This window comes from Notothenia rossii (assembly GCF_949606895.1).
Source record: "Notothenia rossii genome assembly, chromosome: 11".
Lineage (NCBI taxonomy): Eukaryota > Metazoa > Chordata > Actinopteri > Perciformes > Nototheniidae > Notothenia > Notothenia rossii.
In genome coordinates, this window is record NC_136910.1 from 40883233 (window position 1) to 40901433 (window position 18201).

At 39.3% G+C, this 18201-nt stretch overlaps 2 protein-coding genes across 8 annotated transcripts in view; both read right to left on the bottom strand.

Moving 5' to 3' along the window:
- The window catches only part of ccbe1 (collagen and calcium binding EGF domains 1), a 63891-nt gene extending 62755 nt beyond the window's left edge, over positions 1-1136 (bottom strand). For 2 of the 7 annotated variants that reach the window (XR_013803748.1, XR_013803749.1), the window contains exon 1: positions 693-1130. Coding sequence is in view for 3 of the 7 variants with exons in the window: in XM_079656953.1 (XP_079513079.1) it covers positions 492-545 (54 nt within the window). In the remaining 4 variants the exon portion in view is untranslated. Of the gene's footprint in view, positions 1-491; positions 564-692 lie in introns of all 7 variants that reach the window. The other 5 variants (XR_013803746.1, XR_013803747.1, XM_079656953.1 and 2 more) reach the window with 5 other exon arrangements.
- A 10243-nt stretch (positions 1137-11379) lies between these two features.
- Positions 11380-18201, bottom strand: part of hcn1 (hyperpolarization activated cyclic nucleotide-gated potassium channel 1) — a 65857-nt gene continuing 59035 nt past the window's right edge. The window contains exon 8 of the mRNA XM_079659826.1: positions 11380-15651. Coding sequence (XP_079515952.1) covers positions 14564-15651 — 1088 coding nt within the window. The 3' untranslated portion in view covers positions 11380-14563. The remainder of the gene's footprint in view (positions 15652-18201) is intronic.

The following is an 18201-nucleotide window of genomic DNA, read 5'->3' on the forward strand; positions in this document are numbered from 1 at the left end:
GTGTGCATTTTACTTTTGCACTTCTTGATGTAGAACGTTCATCTGAATAGTAACTAGACCTACTTAATATCTCAGTCAGATAAAAGTATGGGAACATTATAATTCCCAGATAAACACAATAACAACACAATATTGTGAAGTAAAAAAAAGGGAAGTAGCATTAATTAGAAATACTCGAATACATTGCAAATACCTCAACATTGTTTTATAGCACACAACTAGTTATTTTACTAAGTTATAGTACAGTACCACCAATGCAGAGTAGCCTTATTTCATCATTATTGTAGGACAGACAAAATAAACAATTTAACAATTGGGGGGATATGGGAAAACATTTATCACCATCACCCTGACACCCAACATTGCACATTACATTTAATATATACATGTAATGTTTAAATGACACTATCATGTAAATAGTTTGTAAACCTAGAAAACTAAATAATTTAATCACAATGCATTTAATTAAAGCATTAAGTAAGCTAGCTTACCTGCAAACCATGCTGGGCTGCACTAGCATTTACCTCTGCTGTAGCACTTAGCATGTTCACTAGCAAGCTCACCTGTGAACAGTTAAATCATGTGACTCCGGGTAGAAGGTAACTGTGTGCACCACATGCGGACATCATGTATGTTTTTTGTTTTTTCTTAACGCTAGCTGTTTTGTCCTTCCAGCACTTAAGCTAGCTTACCTTTTTTAGCCAGGTGAGTGCTAACTTGAAAAAGTTAGACGAAGTCTTGATGCTGTCTGTGTTCTGCTCGGACTTCCTTCCGGTTGTTTTCAGAGGTTCAGGATCACTGCTTCATGAGGGTAACGCTTGAAAATCGATTTGGCTGTGTTCAGTCGTGCTTGAAGACCACGAAGCTGCAGACCTCTTGCTGGGTGTGTTTTCTTGCCATGCTGATGATCTCTAGGCTGCTATTATTTTTTTGTAAAAGTCAGTAGATAACAAATGAGGATTCCATGATCCTGGTTTGGATGGTGTTGGTGACATATAACTCCTGGGGCCTCATTTATAACGCCGTGCGTAGGATTCACGTGGGAAGGTTGCTTACGTAGTAGAAATCCAAAAAATAGGTACAGAAATGTTCCGACATTTTCCGATTCACCAAACATTGCGTACCGGCGAGGAAAGTGCGGACGGCACTTCCTACGCCGGTTTCCCTTTATAAATCACAATCGACAAGAAATGCGGTGCAGCTTTTGCGGACTTCACGTAACGCCTATATTTGCCAATACATAGTCAAAGAAACGCCCATTCATTCATTCATTTTTGACTGACTTTATGAAGAAGATCGCAGGAAATGACGACAGAACAGCTCAAAAAGACATCTCACACCGTGTCAGATTTTGGTTATTTTGGGGAGGTCGAGATAAATCATATTGTTTGGTGGATGCAGTTTGAACCAGAGTAGCAGCATGGAGGTCGGATCGTCACCAAAATAAATAAATAAGTGGTCCGAAAAAGGTTAATGACAAAAAAATACACATAGCCTTCCTCAGGCAGTGTGTTTGTACCGGGGACAGGAGACCCCCCCCTTGATGAGAAACTGTAAGAAATGATCGGGGAGTCACTCCGGAGTGGAGTCACTTCGGAGGGAGTGACTCTCCCCCCGCATAAACTCTATATCCACTAGTTAAAGGAAATACAAGTAATGTGTTGTGTTATATTAGCTGTACAATTGACCACATATGGTGTTCTTAGTTTCCATACCTCCTGTTTTTTACGAGCGACTTATCAAGTCTTGGCAGACGGCATAAAACACGATTAAACATGATAGTATATAAAACCATGCTCGTATCTACAACCTATAGAAAGGCAAAACGGCGTCAGTTTAGACGTAATACTGTCCTCCTGCTTACCGCATCATTTATGATGAGAAAACATTTAATAACATTAACACAACATATTCGAGGTGGTTTTAAATAACATATCCGTATTTATTTATTTCTCCAATTTATGTTTTTGTGTGCACTGAGGAGTCGCAAAGAGGCGTTTGGTTACTGAATCATTTTAAGATTGGCTTTAACCAATTTGTGAAAATGAATTCTTCATATATGATAAATGAGAGGTAACATTTTATTTATGGTATTATTTCCACATATTTCTCTCCATTCTTCCTTCTGCCAACGGTGTCGCAGTTTCTCGTCTCCTGTTTTTGTGCTTAGTGCGTACGTATGGGTTAGAGTTTGACTGGAGGACCGTCAAGTTAGTATTTTATAAATCGCAAACATTGCGTAGAAACTGCCGTACGCCATTTTTTGAGCGTATATCCCTTTATAGATGAGGCCCCCGCTCATATAGCTTAAGTATTGTTTGTGATATGAACGTAATGGGTTTTGTGGCATATTTCCCATGAGATCATATTGTTCCTGGTGGTTCAAATGCAAACAGTAGAGGTTAATATTGCATTATGGCTTCAGGGAACTGAGGTTTTTCTAGCCCTTCCAAAAATGGTGATTGGTAAACACTGTCACCACATGTTCTCCATGCATCATCTATCCAACTGAAGGGAACTGAACAATCTTTAGTTTGATGGGATGGATTCAAGAGTTTATTATGATCATATTTTCAGTGTACTTAAGAACAAAATTAAGGAGTGCCAATGTCTCCTTGCAAAACCTGTAATATATGATTTTTGTGGCCACTATGGGGCATTGAAAACAAGCCATTATCCAAACTCTGATGCTAAAGAATAATAGCCTATCTTTAATTTATCGATGATCTTTTAGTTTATAAAACATTACAACTAAAAATAGATCCTTAAAATTCCCTAAAGCCCAGGGTAGCGTATGTTATAAAAAAAAATATATATATATATATATATTCAGTGTATTATGATGTTAGTCAGGAAGAAATGGTTCCTATTAAAGGAGCTTCGAGCTACAATTTTTTCCCCTTTTTTGCAGGGCAGGGTATTCAGGTTATAACAGCAACGCAACTATTTTAAATGCTATCATATGTGTAATGTTGTTTTTAACTAAATACAAACATCTCACCATCCTATAGCTTCAATGAACGTTGCTCTCCTTTCCAAATGTTTTCAGGTCCATTATTTCTATTTGAAATACACCCTTCCAGTGACTTGTAATTTATATTCCATCACCAAATATTACAGAAACAAAAAATGTTTACACATATTTTATACATCCTTTTAAAAGACAAGATGCTGACTCATGATATTACTTTCATATAAAAACCTGTTGGTTTAGACTAGGCTCAGCTGTATCCGAAAAAAAGAACATTTCTCAACAAACAAAATCTGTTGTGTACAAGGCCCTGACCTTAAGTGGATCAGTCGACGGATGTCACGTTACCCTTTGACCCTTACCTTGCTCATATTGTGGGCTGGCCTTTCTGGGAAAGTATTAATCCTCACTCGGCCAGGCAGATTAACGCTGGAGAGTGGGGGGGTTCTGGTAACGGGATATTGTGTGTCGTTCTTGATGTAGTTATAAAATAATCTGCTGATCGAGACCATAAGAGGACCCCCGCTGCATGTGTGTGTGGGATCAAAGCCTGAGTCGGTAGAAGAAAGGGGTCCAGATGAGAGACTGAAGATATGTGTGTGTCATGTGTTTGATTGAATCTTTTAGTGACAAATGAATCTTTTGTCAAAAATCCTGCAGAGGAAGATCACATCTGTGCCTGCAAATGAAGATAAATGATTATAGAGGGCACAAAATGAACTTTTTCCAATAAATGTAATAACATCCCCCATTTACTGTAAGATCTAATATCCTTCCCCCTGCAGTAATTCAGCTGCTTAAACAGCTATTATCTCTAGATTGTGAAGCTCAACTAGGATCGAGGCAAACCTGCATTTCTCTGTGCCTTTCTAATCATTTAAGTCCCCTAAAGTGTGCGTGCTGACTATTTACATTGGGCAGGTGTTGGAGGTATTATTTTTCCACATCTAGGAATGCAAAGGACAAGATAAAGGAATCATGGCTGTGAAGTCATTTAAAAAATAATTATTGTCATTCAACTAGTCCCTCTACGGTTTACATACATTTTTGTCTCAAGATTATCAAACAACTATATTGAATTAAACATGATTTGGTCTTTATGAAGGTAATTTCTGAATGTGCAAAGTTGATGTTTGTCGTGGACTGTCATCAATTAACTAAATGCACTTTTGCTCAAACACATGCACCTTGACTGCACATTTAAAATATATTTTCCCCTGTTTGATGGCACATTTGGGGAGGAGATAAGAATACAAATGATGGAAAGGGATTTTTTTCTCATTGAATCCGATGGGAAAGAGGTGCTCCATAAAGGAACACCATCTACTGACAGGTAGTCCATACTGTATGTGTGAGTGAGTGATAGATAAAGAGCCACAGTGGCTAATATATACATTCATTTAATTCTATGTCGCTGCACATAGATTCAATCTTTCTCTTTTTGTGTTTCTGTCCCCCTCTTTTTTCTACTCACGCTTTTTTTTTATACAGGAGATAAGTAAGCTTTTGCTTAGGGACAAAAAGAAGGTGTGTGTGTGTGTGTGTGTGTGTGTGTGTGTGTGTGTGTGTGTGTGTGTGTGTGTGTGTGTGTGTGTGTGTGTGTGTGTGTGTGTGTGTGTGTGTGTGTGTGTGTGTGTGTGTGTGTGTGTGTGTGTGTGTGTGTGTGTGTGTGTGTGTGTGTGTGTGTGTGTGTGTGTGTGTGTGTGTGTGTGTGTGTGTGTGAGTAACAAGATAACAAGAAGCCTCTAACCTCTGCTGGGGATATGACTGCTGGAAGTCCAGCAGTCATATCCGAGGTTAAATGCTATGTGATGGCAAGGTGCTCGGTAAAGGTTAAAGTGACTCACAGCGCATCTGGGTACCACACGCAAGTATCACAACAGAAAAAAGTATACGAAAAAAATGTCCTGCTGGATGGAGTAAATATCACTTGTCTTTAGAGTTACTCCTGTGGGAGCAGAGAGGACTGTGATCTGAACAGCAGAACGTAATTAATACCACATTCAGAATGTACTGCCTAATGATTTATGATTTGGTGATATTACCAACAGACACTGAAGTTTACTCAAAGTATATTGCACTGTCTGCATCGCATGACCAAGGCTAGTTGTTGAATGAAAACTGTAGGGCAAATGAATAGTATGGAATATGTTAGTGTTAAAGGTCCAGTGTGTAAGATGTTAGTATTCGTAACTAACATTGTGTATAATCACCTGAAACAAAGAATTGTTGTGACCTTTATGTCTACATTAAAGTTCTCATTATAACAGACAGTCAACAGACCTTTGTCATGTTTACATTTCCTTTAAACTTACCCTTTGTTCTTCAACACACTTGTAAAACGAGGGTGAGTAGAGGGGCTGAATGCCACTAAACCTGTCTACATTATTGGTTTGTTCCCATGTTTGGCCTATAAACTGTTCCTTTATCTTCATCATTTGTTATTATTTTATCTAAGAGGTATTTTAATTAAGTCTGCCTCGCAGTCTGCCATTGGACCGCAATTGGGAGCCTGCTAGTCCATGTACTGTATGTCCTAAAAGCTCACATCTCGTTCACAAATTATTGCTTATCTATTATACATCCGGACATATATCATGTACAGAAAATGCACATATGCAGTTGGAATGCACTGCTGTAAAATCTAAATTGAACATCATACTTAGTATGAATACAAGGTTAGTTTGCAATTTTGGACAGAAAGATAGACCTCCCAGAGCTAATCTTGATTGACTTTTCTGTTGCACCACAGTTCAATATTGAGTTCAGATCACACAGGCAGCGCTCCCGCTGTGTTCTCTTTGAAAAAGATGTGTCATGACTGCAGCCTCTATATCGAGTCCAGTGCCTTTAGAAAATATTCTGTTATTCTGCCAGGCGATTCATGTTAAAAAGAAGAATGTTACTAGTACTATACTTATGCATGCAATTTTAGCTAAATAATTATATAGACTGTATACATATATATATTCTGGTCTATGGACATGTTGCTAAATATAAAGCATGCTTTTGAGAAGGCATGTTCCCTAAAACAAATTAGAAAATTCCTTATATTCCCACCTATAGCTCTGAGGTTTAAAGGGTGGTAAAGCTGACATCAAAACGACAGACGTGTGTGTGTGTGTGTGTGTGTGTGTGTGTGTGTGTGTGTGTGTGTGTGTGTGTGTGTGTGTGTGTGTGTGTGTGTGTGTGTGTGTGTGTGTGTGTGTGTGTGTGTGTGTGTGTGTGTGTGTGTGTGTGTGTGTGTGTGTGTGTGTGTGTGTGTGTGTGTGTGTGGATCTAGACAAATAGAGTGGGCAGACGCAGACAGAGCAGTGGAGGAAGGCTGCTCTTGAATTCTAATCAGTCCTCTGTTTTCATTCCCAGGAAGCTTTCGCCCAACAGACCAGGACATGTGCATCTCATCAGTGCTTACACAGAGACCAAGTAAACACACACCCACACACACATTGACCAAGTCTGACTTTTACTGTGAGGATGCATATCTGATGTGAAAGGAGGCGGGAGACTGGGACAAAATAGAAAATGAGGTGACCCCTCTAAACAGTGACTTCAATCTCTGGACTGCTGTCGGAGTAAAAAGCTGCATAAATATGACTCATTCCAGATCAGACTCCGTCAGAAATCAGCTTTTGGATTACCACGGCTGTCTCTGTGGGTGGGGGTGACCTTACATGAGCACCTGAGGACTGTGGCTCCGTTTTTTTAATGCAAATGCCTTCAGGTGATTGAAATGAAATGTATAGTGGGAAGGAAGTACAGCTGACATTGATGCGACTGGCCTGATGAAATTCGATTAAAGGGACAAACAGGACAAAACTGGAAGTGCTGCATTTTTGAACTGACAAATATGGCTTTGAATGCAGTATTTAATTGCCAAAACACAGTTTCAGACAAGAATGAAATAAAAGCATGTGTGCAGTTTGTAACGTTAGATACAGTAAGCCTCTTCTGGAAATACCAGAAATATTCAGCCCACATCCACAGTATTATATAGGTTCATATTTGTATTTTGTGCCCCTACCGTAACATATTTGGATCCTTTAATGTTCAAAAAGCCCTTTATTTTTCTCATACTGCCTGTGCTGCAGCACCTCTTTTCACCCTCTGTCTGAAACCAGAGCCCAGTCTGCTCTGATTGGTTAGCTATCCGGCTCTGCTGTGATTGGTCAACCGCTCAGGGATGTACCGCCCATCACATACAATGTGCTGAAGCACTAGCCAATGGAATGGCGATTGTTATAGTCACTATGTTCCAGAAGACAACAAAGCGGTCCAAATGAGGCGTTTTAGCATGATGGGGGGGGGGGGGAGGGGGGGGAGTGTGTGGGAAAGAAACTCCCTCTAATCGGAACACAGGGATTTTAGCCTTTGCAGACCATTTACATGCACACACATCTATATTACACATGCACAGGACAGGAAAACGCCCCAAAAGCATTGTATTAGGATGATGCACGGGAGGGCTACTTCCCATAAGCTATGCTTCAGCCCTCCCGCTTCTACACATTTTGTTCATCTTTGCGTGTATGAATTATACTTTCTTTTGTTTTTTGGATGAATTAGTAGAAAAAAAATTGATCTAAAAGCTTGCTTAAATACAAACAAGAGGCTGAAGCTTGTGGCATAGGACTCAAATTATCCACAAGGCATTTAGTTTCTTTCTAGCTGTTAAAAAATATATGTATTTGTGTAAATGTCATGGTTTCAATAAATCCCTAGAAGGAGCTGTTAGAGAATATGCTACTGTATCACTTACTGCAACAGCTGTTACTGCTGTATGCTGGTAAAACTCTCACTGTATCATTGATATTTCTAGGATTTGATGATGTCTTTTTTGTAAATATATATCTTTTTAAATATATCCCAGAGCACAGCACAGAGATGCCTAGAAACCCATTTGGTGTGGGACAGCTAATTAAGCCCTTGATAAATGGATTATGACCATTTGTTCTGCAGATTCATTAAATTATATTTGAATGGGAAAGTCATTTAGTATCAAAGCCATTATTCTTTAGGAGAATCCTCTGCACTTTCCATTTGCAATATCCAAAACCGACTCTATGGCTGTTGGTCCACAATGAAATGCATTAGCACACACACATATGGTCTATATTGTTTCATACTGTCCTTGGTATGATTTCACTTACATGATTGTTGACCTCAGTGCTGCAGGTTAAATCAAAATGCTTTGATATGCAATCCATAATAATTGAAACCACAGCATGGGATAACATCTTTCTAAAAGGACAAGCTAATGAAGTTGTAGGTCACAAGTCATTTCATGGTCAGGCCAAGGTTAAACCGCATGTTCTGTCAGTGTAATGCTAAAATGAAAACACCACATGATTACCTGACAGATGGTATCATCACGCAGAACCTCAAAGTATACTGACTACATTTCAGCGGTCAATTTACATATCACTGCTCCCTCTATGGCTATTGGAATGACGTAGATAACTGGATACATTAAAAACACGTGATGTCCAATTGATGGGTAACTCTCCTTCACATATTCTAGATAATTATGACAATATTGACTCCAAATCTAATGCCTTCTCTCACACATTTGTCAACCTTGAGTTCCTACTGGCTCATTGAGGGTCAAGCATAAGCCTGCAACCTTATTGGAGTTTTTCAAAAGCGATAACCCAACTATTCCTTATCGTGTACATCCAGGCCTGGAAGAGAGGGCACAGTAAGGAGAATTGGGTGAGGCTTTTATTTTTAACAATGTTGACAGGTGCACCCTGGGAGTTCCTCCTCCTAATGTATTCATAACAAGCTGCTTTGACAGTTCTCTGGAAACAACCCAATCAAGCCAGGACCTGCCTGGCACCCTGGGGCAATAAACAACATTATTTCACTGTAGCTAAAATATCAGTCAAGTTACTGGTAAACTCACAATTGGCAGCTTGTTTTTCTCTCATTAAGAATACATATTAAAAGATACTACTATTTGATTTTGGCAGTCTCTGGGGAGAAAACGTGTTTTCCCGGTCACCTGAGTCCTTCTCATTTTCCTGCAGCATGGTCTCCTGTGCCTTCCCTTGTTCCTTCCTTCTCTTCAGCTGGCACATCAATATGGCCCCTGCCTCGAAAAGTGTGCTGTCGGTGTTGGATCGTAAGAGCAGTGAGGTGAAGCTCTTTTCCTGGAGTTCCTAGTAAATATCCATCTTCTTTTCTGATTTGGCAGGAAATCGGACCCTGATTATAACCATCAGTACTAAAGAGCATTAGCCACACTTAGCTAATGGTCTTCTTTACTTATGTATGTCATATAGAGGCATCAATATTACTTTGAGGCTGTTTTGTAACCAGATAAGTGTTCATTATTTAAAAAATAATTACTGTGAGAGTGTTATGGATGTCACTCACTCTGGTCGGCACATCTCCCCCCCCCCTCAGGGCGACATGGGCAGCTCGTTCTCTGTTCTGGCAGAGGACATTCTGGATGTTTCCTTCACAGCCCCCTCCTAACCCCTCTGCCCATTTCATCCAGAACAAGATGGTCTGATAGGATGTGGGTGAAAGTCTATTCAACAAAAACACATTCTGACAGTATAAACTATTTTTTGAATAAAGAATTTTGAGTGTGTTTTTATGTTGATGTGGTTTCATTACCAGTATTTAAGCATGCCATTCATTCGCCCCATTAGGCCTGGCCTTCTCTATAATTCACCAGCTGAATGGAAGATGAATGGATGTGCTTTGTTGCTTAAGCGAACTGTAACCTTGCATATTGGTAACACTGACTCAGAAAGCTGCAGCACATCTTTATCAACAACATCCCATCAGACCATCTTCTATAAGACCTAAACAATGTGCAATATTCAAGTCTACATCAAGTTTAAGACTTTAGTTCCATGCAGTGATGACTAAGGAACCTCCAATGGCTATAAAAGGTTGAAAGCTAAGTCCACTTAAGATATATAATTGACCTTATCTCAACTATTTATAAAAACGTAATGGACTACATATCTCATTATTTTAAACGAACAAATAGTACCTTGTGATTATTTATTTTAGTATCTTTTAAGGGACTAGTCATTTAGCATCATCGTGGATGTAATAGCTGTGGAGCTCATGTGGCAGGTAAGTCTGCTCCTGTGATGAAGGCTTTAGTAAACAAACATTCGTTGTCATCTTAAGTCACATCAAACAAACTGAAACATTTATTTCCCTTGAATACAATTACTCACATTTAATGAGGCATGCATGTGTAATAGAGGGCAGTGTGTCTCTGATAACTGAGATACAGAGCGACTGAAGCATGCGTCACCCTGATGTAACCCTGTGAGAGACGGCTTTCAAAAGGTAACCGCAAACCACCTGTGCAATATGAGCTGTGCTCAGTTTTTAAATTGGAGAGGAAGGAAACATTCAACCTCGCAGTGAAAAGGACTCCGCTCATTCAAGAAATTCCTTATAAGCTTTAAACTCCCTGAAATAAAAAGTATTAATTCCTTTCATTATAAAATTGATTTAAAGATTATTTTCTCCATTAATCAACTAGTCGTTATGTTTATTAAATGTTAGGAAATAGTGAGAAATGGCTGTTGTAACTTTAGAGTTAAGGTGACATTGGAAGATGTCTTGTTTTGTCCAGAAAGCTCAAGAAAACAAAAAAAATCATCAAATATTTGAGAAGCTGTAAAATCATTGAAATATGATTTCTAATATAGTTGCAGATTCGTTTTCTGTCGCTCCAATAATTGACTCATTGTTGCAGCTGGAAATGCAACTCTAAACCAATGTATCTTTCATAAGAGCTAGTTCTCCTATAAAAGGATCACATTAGCGATGAGTAACCCGTCCCATCTTTGAGTACATTCATGCAGAGGAATCCGTCTTTGCTGTGACGACGTTGACTGATAACTGGATTTGAAGGTAATGAATGGAAATCCCCGGTGACCACATGGAGCGATTTTTCACCTCGGCTGCATCTGCTGACAGACACTGTTCCTAAATACTCGATGACCCTCTCCATCACTGCTTCATCTCTGAAACCCTTTCTCCATTTTCTCACTCCATTAAATTCTAAAAGAGGTCTCCATGGACCCCCTCACTGCTCCACAATAGAAAGACACATACTCGTTTTTTTTAAATGACAATATGTCTTTTATTTTCTATATTTTAAAGGTTTATTATTTACAAACAAAATAAACAAAAACAAAAATCAAAAAGATTTTTTGACAAACACTGTTTGTCTGCATATTGTTGTAAGAAAGTTTACATTTATCTTTCTTTCTTCCTTATCAAGTAACCGACTGATAGTTATTTTCCTCTAAGCCTTGGATTACATAAATGAGCTGAACAATGACCATGTGAGTGGGGTTTAAAGAGCTCCGCCCCTCTCTCCACTGCGCACATCATCAGTAAACATATGAAACCTGTGGTCATCAAACCCAAATCAACATTTGGTTCGTCCTCTCTTATTTTTTTTTTCTCAAACCAACAAAAGAACAAACAAAAAGAAATATACAAATATATGTGCTGGTTTGTTGAGAGTCTCTATACTGCTAATATGTAAGCTCGTTATTTTAGTGTCACCATTAATGCCCATTCCAGTATGTTAATTGTGAGTGGTATAGTGAAAAAAGCACATAGTTGGGAAGCTCTCCCTCCAAAGGCAAGTATCAAAAACAGCACAAAGCAACAGTGCTGCTATCCATCTTGACTGAACTAGTTCCTATACACTATGGCATATTCACGATTAAGCGCTCTTCGTTTTATATAGAACATTTCACCCTTCATTTTGAACCTCATTCAGGATCAGGGCAGCATGAATTCTCTGGGATATTGCTCCCTTACTTACTCATTCAACATCTAACCTAGCCGAAATAATCTGTACCTTTTTATTTATTACTAGTAAATCAGAAAGTGCAATTTAAAACAATAACAATGAATGTTTCGCTTTGGCCAGTTTCCTTCCACACATCAATATACAACCCAAACATCAGTGGCTAGCTACAAACAAATGTATAAAGGTGCTCCGAATTTGTACAATGTCTCATCGAGCGTGATATTACTGCTAAAGATTGCACTTTTTTTTCTTTTTAACTGTACATAACCTCATTAAATATGCTATATAGCTTGACCGAGAATGTAAAAAAAAGAAATCCTGCCTCTAGAAGTTCACATTGCAATTAAAGATACCAATTAGATAAACTGAGACATTTGGACATCATTGCTTATTCCTTTCCTGTCTAAAAACACTGAGACATAGAACACATTGAGTATAGTAAGAATGAATGCGCAGTTGTGTGCAGAAGTGCCCCCCCCCCTCCCCGTACGCTCCAAGCTCACACTCAAAACAAAAGGATGGAACATGGCTATAGTTTAGGCACAAATACTTAAGAATGTCCATGTGAAAAGTCAATGCTTCTGTTCACACACAGATAAAGTCTAGGCAGACAGACAATGAACAAAACATAATCTAACATTACATTTAACGTCAACATCTTTGAGATAGTATCTTTTTTTTAAGTATTTGTGACAAGTGCATGCTTTCATGACATTGGTGGGTTGACTGTATTGGTACACTATCGACACAATCTGTAGCGAAGACTTGTAATCTTTTAAAAAAACGCTATCTCAGAGGGCTTAGTCACTCTGAACTGATGGGGGCCATGACAACTGTGACTGGAATAAGAAAATCCATCATGACAGCAGAATACTTCTGTCACTCGCTTTACTGTATATGAAGATTGCAGGAAAGGCCTCATGCACGCCAATCCACTCTATCTGCAGCGAAATGGCCTGTAAGCCGTCGCGGCTGGCTTATTTTAGTTGAATCATCAACTACTTTTATTATTGTAGGATTAAAATGCTCCAATTTAGCTTTTATCCTTTTTTGATTGAGGCAAAATAGTCTGGCTTGACCTTGCTTCCCTTTACCTCGACATCAGTCTAGGTCAGTTTAGAGTGCCTAAGCCCACAAAATGGATTTACACGAGACAGAAACCTTAATGCAAACCAGCATTTCTTTTTCCGACTCAAAAACACCGCTCTGTGATAATGTCCCCTCTTCACACTTGAGCGACTGCATACATGACGCCTTTAACCTCAAACAAATGAGTTGGAAAACGTCGTGGCAGGCTCTTCAACTACAATAATTGTGATGTGACAGCGTACAGTACAGCTATACTCAAGAAGCAGCTTTAAAAAAAAAAAATGTGATGAACAGAAAAAGCCTAATTTCCATCTTTGAACAAAAAACGATTCTGGGCAGTTTTTAGGGAATGAGGTGAGTCAAAAAGACACATTTACTTTCAATAGGATGATTTTGAAAACAAGTTGTGTATTATATTGTATATGTTCACCTGATGTGAAATTAAAAACTACACTAGGGCTAGGGATAGTATACATAGAGAGGGATTCTTAAATGTCCTCCAATCAGGCGTTCCTCAGCATCAAGTAGTGCTAGCTATTGCATTAAGGTTCGTTTATCTCTTATGGAACATAATGTATTTAGTCACTAAACCTTTTTCGCGTATAGATGATATCCAGGTTCCTGATAGAAGTAAGACATTGTTATGATAGAGAATGCACCACACAGTATCTGTAAATACTAGATCTACAAAACTATTTACAGCACACATATAGGTAATCTTTATGTCACAGTCTATTGCATAATGGTGATAATCTTTAGTTTATAAATATTATAAATATACACAGAATTTTTAAGCAACATTACGTAACATCTCAGCCATCTGAAATTAGAAATAGAAAAACAATAGCATCCATCCGTCTGTCTCCACACTCCATTCTCCTTGAAAATAAACAAAGAAAGCAGCATTTCTATTATCTATTCCCTTTGGACCCATAACACTGTCATGGTTTGTATGTGAGCCGCTGTGGGGATATAGTGGCCCAGCATACGGTATTCTGTCGCCGAGAGCAACATAACACTTAGTTTCAGTTTCTGTGTTGGTTTCTGAAATGAGGGTTCGGGAAACTGGTACGAGATTCATTTCATGAGTGTGTGCTTTTTGAGATTATTTGTCAGAGTTGCTTGCATGTATTATTCCACAGTGGTGCCTAAAGCTGCTTAATAGGAGAAGATCATTTTTCTCTTCCTCAATGGTAAAAAAAAAAAAAAGGAGGAAATATTCATTGTCAGAATCCACAATGCATTCCAGTTAAAAGAAAAAAAAGAAAAGAAAGAAATAAACTTCATACATTGTATATAATTCTTTATATTTCTCAGAAAGGAAGACTCATGTTTATACTACAGCTTTTAAATTGCCATTGCCAAATATTCTAGTTGAATTTTACACACGCGGTCACATGCTCGCACACTCTCACACACCCATACATACAGCAGTATATATATACATATGTATATATATATGGCGTCAAAGAAAAGAGATGTATCTGTATAATATACATTCTTAAGTTTAGGGAGACAATGTGTCTAAAATATAATACAAGGGCTTGTATGTACAGGATTTCTATGAGGCTATTTTAGAAGAAAAACTGGAGAGAAACAAAAATGCTGAAGTCCCTCATCTTTATCTCTTTTGTTACATCTCCACTTTAAAAATGAGTTGAAACAAGTTTAAAAAATGAAAAGGGAAAAAAATGGGATCATAAATTTGATGCAAAACGCATCTTGTCTTGCTCAGTCTCCGTACTGCTCAGGACAGAATCTCTCCTAGATCCAGGGGATTCCCTGTGCTGGGTCGAGGATGAAGAAGATGAAGCTGCCGCCGCTGCCGCCGCAGCTGCTGCCGCGGCCGAGCGCACCGGGGGCAGGGCTCCGGACGACATCTGCCGGAATAGATTGACACGCTGGGGCACTGTGGTGCGGATGCCGCTCTGCAGACTCATTCCCTGGATCGCTGCTGCTGCCGCCGCCGGAGGAGCGATGGAGGCCAGAGAGTCTCCTGGGGCCGGGTGCACTCTGGGGCCGAGAGACGTGTCATGTGGCAGTGATGGTTGGGAGGCCGATAAATGTCTCACATCTCGACTCAAGCTGCCCGACTGCAGAGCCTGTGTGCTCTTGTGGATGTCCACCCGCTGAGGCGAGGGGACCTGCTGCTGCTGAGGCGAGGGCTGCTGGGAGGAGGAGGAGGCTGCAGGAGACACAGCGGGCTGCTGGGCGAGCTGGGCGAGCTGAGCGGATAGAGCCGCTTGAGCGATGGGCTGCTGGAGGAGCGACAGCTGGGAGCCTGTGCGCGAGCCTGTGCGCGAGCCGTACTGGAAGCTCCGGCCCGCCAGAGGGGTCTGCACGGAGGGACTGCACATGGCAGCCGTGAAGGAGCAGGGCGACATGATCGCTCCTTGTGGGTTCATGGAGGAGGAATTCAGGCTGCCGTGGGACATGCTGGGGGCCGGATAGACCCCCTGCACCGCAGCAGCGGCGGCTGGCAGCATGCGGGCAGCAGAGGCATTGGCTATAGCTGAAGCACTGAAGGTCATGGGAACAGAGGACTGCTGAAACTGATTGGTGCCGAAGGCAGTGGGGAAGGGAGGCTGAGCCGGTGAGTTAATGATGGAGTTTCCTGACACTGGAGTTAAGTTCATCCCGCTGACTGACTGCTTGCGGTCCACCATCATCACCATCTCCCTGTCCTGACGGATTATCTGCTTCAGTATCTCGTTCTCCTGCGTGTTGAAGACGCCGGCGTTCAGATCCTTCTGGAACTTCTGCAGCAGCAAGGAGTTCTTCTTCCCTGTATGGGTGCAGTCAAGAGAAGTGAGCACAGACAGCAATGGCAAACTTTGGTTGCCCTTAACCACAGGAAAAGGGCAGGATACAGGACAATAATAATAAAGATGCAGCTTGTACGTTTTTGTAGGAAGACGTTTTGTCACTGCATCTTCAGAAGATGAACTTCATTCTCTTGATTCAACTATATTTAGTATTTACAAGCTGCATCCTTTCACGTTCACTAATATTTGTCATGTTGAATGACATTGAATGGTAATGACTATGGGAAACGTACGGTTTGAGACACATAAGGAGACAAAGATGACTAACGTATGACATATAGCGCAGACAGTGAAGGTGCTGATGTGGACGATGGAACGCAGAAGAATACTGATGAGTTGAACCCACACATCACGTTACTGGACAGATTTAGTTGAAGTTATTAGAAAAAGTCTAAACTCTAAGAATATTTAGAGCTACATTTTACTTAAATCACAAACACAAGTCTACTAAAACACATCACAAGGACAATTACATAACCTTGTAAAAAATATATGACAATAAAAACAAGCAAACAAAGACACAAAGAGTTACTCTAACACACAGGTTGCATACATGTAACACCTTTATGGAAAACTAATCTTTACTCCGCATAATGCTGTTTTCTTTTCATTTAAATGGAATTGTCTGATGATAAATGAAATGTTCAAAATGCACTGGGTTGTTTTTTTGTTTAACTTTTTTTTCTCTAATACTGTGAAGAAATCGTTCTTTAAGTGGTTTATATCTGACCTATAAAGGGCATTTGGGCCCAGAGACCTGTACATCTTTCCCCGCCTGTCACAGAGCGTGATAATAACAGCTTGACAGAGGCTTTCTTCAAGACTCGACCACTTCTGTGGTTTTGGGAGTTTGTGAACATAATTGTGGTAAAATGTTTGGCATGACATATGTCTTAAAATTCACAATTTACAATAACCATAAAGAATGTTATCTATTTAACATATTTACTTTGAATGACTGTTTAAATGTATTTAGGGATGTGTTTCCTGTTATTACTGTTGACCTTGTGTATTGACAGGCTGTGAAGCTTTACTCGTCGGTAAAGAAGACAGAGTTGACTTTTAGTGAGCTGAAGGCTTTAGCCTCAGTCAATCATTAAGCCCCGTCCTTGAGGGCAGGAGATTTCTGCGCCGGGTTTACAGTTGAGCTGCATTTTCTGGACGGCTTTCTCCCCTCAAGGCTGCCAACAAGCCGTGCATTCAGCTTTAACACAGGATTGATGTTATGTTTTGCAGATATTTCGTCCAAAACTGACACTACAGGGTCGGGTTACAAGCTAACACTAGCACCACATACTCACTATGAGACTATACTGTTGACTTACAATAATGCTCTCATTGCATTTGTAAAGGTGACAGGGTTAAACTCTGTAGATTGGAAGGACAACACATTATTTCTCCAAATGAATCCTGTGAGGATTTGAATGTTTGCTGGTTAGAAACTATATCTTAAGATTTCAGGGCAACATCAGAGCTGCCTCTTCTAATTTCTCTCCTAATCTATCTTTGACATTTTATTCTCTTTTTCTTCTTTATCTGTTAAAGCAAAAGATAAATGAACACACACCAAAAAACTGACTTTTAAAACTATATATACGGTACATACTTAAAAAATATATATATACATACTACTATATACATATATCTCAATTGCTGGCTGATAATCATGAGTATAATGAGTATATACTGTAAAGATTCATAGTCACGATAAGCTAAGAAAAAGATTAACTAACCAAGTACCAGGCTGGAAACATGTTAGTGTTACTTAAACTACATAACAGTGACTGTCATACACCCATGCACACACACAGACACACACACTTACGATAACACGCCCGTTTGGGCACCTTGTTCTTATAGAAACACTAGCCTGCTTTAGGCAATCCATTTTTATATATATGCAACCCTCTAAATAATAAAGACTGACACTTTCAAATCCTACTTGTATATTATATGTTCCATAAATCCTGGACTGTTCCTGATTGAATACCAGCTCTGAACATGTTTGATGATGAAGCATTCCTGATCCATAAATTGACGTTTTTTTAAACATTATCAAGGGAATAAACTATTATCACCTAAAACAAAATGAAAACAAACAAACAAAAACATTAACAAAATGTAAACACCACTCATGGGTAAATAAATGTTTGATTTTTACATACAAAACGTGTTGAATAGAAAGAAAATGTATCAGCTATGGGTCAAATCACCATTTTTAAATATTACAACTGCAGGATTGTGTTAGTAATTTGATATCCTGGCACAATAGTAACAGTAAGATTAGTTCAATATTCAAATTAATTTGATTTCAAATATGATTACAGTACTGTAGTTAACCCATATCGGACATTTAAAACATAACTTTTGTGAAACTATCTAAAAGCCAGTTAACACACCAAACAAACAAATCCAAATAACAATCAAAACACAAACATCATAATGTTCACAAACATCATATAACTTATAAAGTATTTGCTAAATAATAAAAAAACACAAATTTAGAGATG